Source organism: Micropterus dolomieu, linkage group LG21 (assembly GCF_021292245.1).
Source record: "Micropterus dolomieu isolate WLL.071019.BEF.003 ecotype Adirondacks linkage group LG21, ASM2129224v1, whole genome shotgun sequence".
In the NCBI taxonomy this organism is placed as follows: Eukaryota; Metazoa; Chordata; class Actinopteri; order Centrarchiformes; family Centrarchidae; genus Micropterus; species Micropterus dolomieu.
The window spans coordinates 2,584,883-2,590,821 of NC_060170.1; the positions used below are offsets into that span (position 1 = coordinate 2,584,883).

Genomic DNA, 5,939 nt, shown 5'->3' on the forward strand with positions numbered 1-5,939 from the left:
TCTTGATATTACAAGGGAGCAAATTGAGCTGCTCCTCACTCAAGGCTTCACAGTGAGAGCTATGGCAAGGATGTTGGGCTGCTCCTCCTCATACCTGCATAAAAAAATGAAGTCTTTTCAGATTTCAGCAAGAAACAGATTCACTCCTATTAGTGATGCTAACCTGGAGGAACACGTCAGAAGACTCCACAACCACTTCCCAAGATCAGGCTCAGAAGTAACCTTACTATAGCGTATTCCCTACCTGGTTTTACAGATATCCTTTTTATACAAAATGTACTTTACCTTAATTGCCCTCAGTGATGAACTCCTTTCAGATAATAAGGGCGTACCTGCATGCTGATGGGATTGTTGTACCAAGGAGAAGAGTTCGAGAGACCCTTAACCGCATTGATCCAGCTGCTGCAGCCCAGAGATGGAGCCAGACTGTGGCCAGGAGAACATACTATGTGCCCTTTCCGAATAGTCTGTGGCACATCGATGGCCACATGCGTCTCATTCGGTAAGCAGGGTCTGCTGTTGTATTTCTGTGTACTGGTGGGAGTATTGGGGAGCCATATTGGATGGGTTGTGCAGACTCAATTTCACTTTGCATGTGTTAAAACCAGTTAGTTCTAAATCTATTGGTAGACATGTAATAGAATAGTGTATATGGGGTTAAATGTAAAGAAGTAATCAATTATTCTGTATTATTTTGAATGTTTTTCTGGTGGGGGTTTGTGACGCATGCTGGTATTGATGGGAACTTGAGACTAATAACTTACATCAACTGCAGCACAGACAAGACCGCTTTGACAGTGTTGACTTCTTTTGTTCGAGCCACCTGTCTGTACGGGTTACCCTCCAGAGTCAGATCGGACCACGGAGGGGAGAACACTCTAGTTGCGCTCTTAACGAACCTTCTGCAGGGACAAGGACACGCGAGGCACATTACAGGCCAGTCTGTACACAACCAACGTATCGAACGTCTTTGGAGAGATGTCTTCCAGCAGGTTGTGCACTACTTCTACACGCTGTTCTATTCCTTTGAAGATGAGCAAATCTTGAACCCTGAAGATAACGCTCAGAAAATGGCATTACAAATAGTTTATAAGACAGAAATCCAAAAACGACTCGATTTATTCAGACGTGCATGGAACAACCACAGAATCAGATCGGCTAACAACCGCACCCCGACACAAATTTGGATGGAGGGCATGTTAGCCAACAGTGAGCAGGACTCAACAGCTCTCAACAACGTCTTTGGAGATGACCCTTACAGCCAAGAAAATCTGGAAGCTGGCCTGGCACGACACGGCATCCAGCTCACCCAGCTACAAGCAAACAGTGAAGATCTTGAACGAGCAGTGATTGTATCACAACCACTCAACGACCTGAGCTCTGAACAACAGCAGCACCTTCAAAATGCACTGGATGGAACAACAGAGTTAAAGGACAGGTACCTTGTGTGTGTGAGGGAGATTCAGAACATTCTTCAGAGAACATGATACACTTTATGTGCAAACACCAGTGCATGATTTAAGTGTAAACAAACACACACAAACTTTCAGTCATGGCCAGGGGAAAAGCCCATAAACTGGTTCTGGCGGTGCTAACTGACTGGGAGCGTCTGCTTATCAAAGCTTCTCGTGCTACTGCTCCAGTAAACCTGCCTGACATGGACTACACCTTTCCAAATCCCAAAGAGCCTCTTGTGGCCAGTAAAAGCATCTCATGCAGTTCCTCCTCTTGACTGATGCCTCTCGGCAGGTACAGGCACATCATGCAGGTAGATGCGTAGGGCAAACGGCGCAGGCCTGCCTCCTGTTCATAGAAGTCGATGGAAGGCTTCCTGGGAAAGCCCAGGGGAGGAACCTCGTCTGCTCCAGTGATGAAAATCAGAAGGTCTTCGAATTTGAGTTCAGTCACTTTATCTGCCAGAAGAAAATGTAAGCATGTAAGTGACATTTGCATTTCTACAATCAAATGTCAAACTTTACAAGATCAGGTCTGTATTTCCTTTTATCACAAATGTAGAGAATATAAACCTGACTGGCTTCTGAGTACACTGTACGTGTCCCTTGTTGTAATGGCTTTGGTACATTGGCGTAAGATCATTTTCATTTTCCTAAATTGGTAAAATAATAAAACTTTGTATTTTCCTTCTGTCACAGTACATTCATGGATGTTTGTGTAGTGTGTAAGGTTTCATAATTAGTGCTCTAACATTTTCATAAAGGAATATAACGTACCTTCAATCATGTTAAGCACCATCTCCCAGCAGTAGATGGTGTCCTCCTCTGCCTCGCGATGGTTGCTGCCTCTCCTGCTGTAGTTGTAACTGAAGAGGGCCTTGAAGGCTGCCTTTGACATGGGCTCCTGCATGTTGGTGAACAAAGGCAGGAAGGCAATCCAGTTCTTCCTCACCAGGTCCCACAGCTTCCCGAATGCATTCATTCCGTCTGTGAACTGGAGGATCATCTTGGCCGTTCTGTAAAGCAGCAGAGATAAAACATGTACATCACCGTGCACAAGTTTGGAATCACTGATTGTTTTTTTGTAAAAATTGTGGGAAAGACTGATCAACCGCATCAAAATGATAATGACACTGTTTCTTAATTATATGTTTACAATGGCTCTCCAGTTTCAGCGGCCAACCCAGGACAGAAAGAGAAGAGAGAACCCAGGAGCACACCTGAACAAGAGGTCCAGTACATCTGCCTGCTGTTTGACAAACAAGACGCAAATGTCCAACTGATCCTCAGCTCACAGCTTCTCTTTCTGTCCTGGTAATTTGCAACATCAACATCATTTTTTTGGATTTCTTTGATGCTATACTGGGGAATAAATGTATCAAACTCTGACCCAAACCAAAAAATAAGTGCAGAAACATACATTTTTTTTTATATTGACAGTGTTTTGTAGTAGTTACAACTGTAAAGCTTATTTCATTGTGTATGTGTTTACCTGAGAAAGATGTAGTGCTTCACCACATACGCGTAGACTTTTGGTATGTCTTCACCTGTGGCACTAAATACGCTTGGGACGCCGCACTCTGCAATCCAGTCCCCCAGGTCTTGCTGGAGCTGAGTCAGGTCCCCTGCAGTCTTGCACTGTAGGATCTTAGACAGAAATCTGAGTGAGAACAATGTAGTAGGAGTCCCAGATTGAGCAAGTGCTAAAATTTAGACATTAAATGTGATTTTGTCAACAGCGACCCAGAGTAAAACAAATGTTTGTTTAAAATCCAAATAAATATTAACATGATAATTACAAAGTACCCTGTTGACTTTGCTTTGCACATCTGGGTCAGGGAGCACACGCCAGTCAAACTGCTCCAGTGGAGGCTCCTGTCCGCACATCAGCTGGAAGAGGCTGGGGTCCAGGGCTTTGATACACGGACCTCCGTGGGCAATCGACCAAGCGATGAGGTTGCCACCTCTGAAATATTTACACTGGTCTAGTGCTGCTTGGTCGTAACTAAGAAAGAGCTGGCCAGCCTTTCCCTCAAAAATGCCCAGGGAGGTCTGTACCTCTATCATCAAGAGTCTACAGTAAATCGACAGAAAAGAGAAATACAGCGACGTGTATTACTGTGCAGCTCCCCTGAAACCATGCAAACGTTTGTTATAAAACACTGAAGAAATTTAGTTTAGGTATTCTGACCTGAAAAACTCTCGCTGCGGTCCCCCCATATCATCTGCTTCTTCTCCTACAAACTCAATAAGTGGTGAGTGGGTCCAACAGAAAGCGTTTCTGGAGATGGCTTTAACGGCACTCTCCAGAAGCTTTCTCCTCCTGACACAAATGGTGGATATCAGGCGGTGAGAAAGGTGATCCTCTTGAAAAGTGCTCAAAATGATGGCAAGATCCACATCTTCCTAAAATATATCAAACATAAAAAGTACATCAGAAATGACTGGCAAAAAGGGTTGGTCTGGTGATCTTTGAATTTATTTTTTAAATAGTGGCAATATCTAATCAATTTAATTTAGAGTATGTGAAAAGAATTGTGTCATTAACAATTAAATATAAACAAATATTCTCGCAGTTTAATGCAGTGTAAAAAAATTAAACCTACCGATGGAGGACTGTGACTTTCAAAAGGAACTGCAATAATGTCGTCCTCTTCCACTTCCTCAAGATCCTCAATAACAAGGTCATTGACAGGAGTCCTAAAAGATCAGATTTCTTTATTTTCAGTGTCAGTATTACATAGTCAGGCCTTAAAAAAATTATTTGTAACTCTTTTGGACCCAAATTCTGTTGCAGACTACTGGTATTGGTGATCTACATGTGTATTCTGATATTCTCTGTCAAATTTAAAGATGAGTATTGAGACTGTTGTGAATGCAGTGTCACACATGGTTCCTGTTTGTAAACCTACCTGTTTAGTGGTTCCATACAGGCCCTTCTGTAAAATACCTAGAAGGTACAAATGTTGCATGAAATGAAAATGTCTCAAAGTATCATCCTTAATGCTACATATTACATTACAACTACAGAACTGTTGTCATGTAAAGATTTACCTCTGGAGTGCCAGCGTTCATCCACTGTGCAGGATCCAGACTTGCCTCCTGTTGGTTGAGAAGATCTTTCACTGAGGTTAGCTTTGAAAACTAAAAGGATGACTTTTTAGATTACTCTTTACTTTAGTGTGAATTATCGAAAGTACATACAACTGTATTATTTTTTTTAAAAATAACTTACGAGTTCATGTCTGTCCTTGGTGATCCTCCATCACTGTCCATCGTCGAAGACAGGGACATGGCATTAAGGGGAGGGGACTGGGAACTTGCATGAGAACTACTGTTAGATGTGACCGATGTCATGCCGATGGGTGCTGTAGGAGCAGGGGGTGTGACCTGGGGGACAGCGGGTGAGGTCTGATGGTTGATGGTGCGGGGGACTGGGCTGGACCTACATGAATTGCTGGGGGGGCAGCAGGTGAGACTGCAGGTCTGATGGTAGATGGTGAAGTAGTGGGTGTGGCCATCGGTGCTGTGGATGATGAAGAAGCAGGTAAAGACTGTGAAAGTGTCTCAGGTCCATCAGGTGGAGATGTTTCTGGCAGGGTATGAGTCCTTTCAGGTCCTGGGATCTGGGAACAAAAAGCCTGTTTAGAAACTATTATCAGTGTGCTAACATTAAAAGGAGTGCTGGCCCGAAAAAAAGAAAAACTCACCTCAAATGGCAGTGTAATATTGGTCTGGGGAATAATATACACCTTTCTGCCAACTGCTCTCTTCACCTCCTTCAGTGTATTTGCCTGAATTTTACTCAGAACCCTGGACTTGTCAGCTCTCGCAAGATGAAATCCAATTACATTCAGGCTAACTGTGGGAAAGCTTTGGCAAATGTAATTATTAAACTCTGGGAGAGTCCAGGAAAGTTGTACAAAATTTCGATTTGAGACTTCACCTGGCAAATCATGACTCGGGATCCCTGTAAAATAAAAGATGGCTGTCAAAACAATGTCAATATACTGAATCAATCTTTTATTTCGTTTCACTAGCTATTGATATAGATCCAATAGCTAGTCATATTCTTGTAGTCTATATGGTCCACATCTGTGAGACAGGAGCTGGGGAGTTTTAAATTTCTTTACTCTACTTAATTACCATTTTATTTTCTCAGTTTGCCTTACTTAATAACTTTGCAAACAGACTTTTTACTTTATTCTGGTTACATGGTTATGCTGGAATTTGAACACATGTCAAGCACCTTGTACTGTTATTTTGCATGAAAGGTGCTATACAAAGATCAAATGTGATTGATTGGTTCTACATACTTAACTTCCTCTAATATTGTAACCACATCGCAATGGCAGTATCAGTCAAAATAATCACATTTAGAGTTATAACATTTGCTCAGCCCAAATTCAGATATAAATAAACTTCATATCCAACACTGTCAAAGCCACAGAAATGTTGACAAGTGTGCATTCTCTGTGTAAATAA

The 5,939-nt window shown here is 42.4% G+C and overlaps 1 protein-coding gene across 1 annotated transcript; it reads right to left on the reverse strand.

The window, feature by feature from the left end:
* Positions 1-2,134: 2,134 nt before the first annotated feature.
* Positions 2,135-3,733, reverse strand: LOC123960847. The gene is made up of 4 exons (XM_046035826.1): positions 3,646-3,733; positions 3,261-3,528; positions 2,947-3,101; positions 2,135-2,470 (listed from the first exon to the last, which is right to left on the reverse strand). Exons 1-4 carry the CDS (start codon positions 3,672-3,674, stop codon positions 2,194-2,196), a joined length of 729 nt encoding a protein of 242 aa, XP_045891782.1. The 5' UTR covers positions 3,675-3,733; the 3' UTR covers positions 2,135-2,193.
* Positions 3,734-5,939: the final 2,206 nt, after the last annotated feature.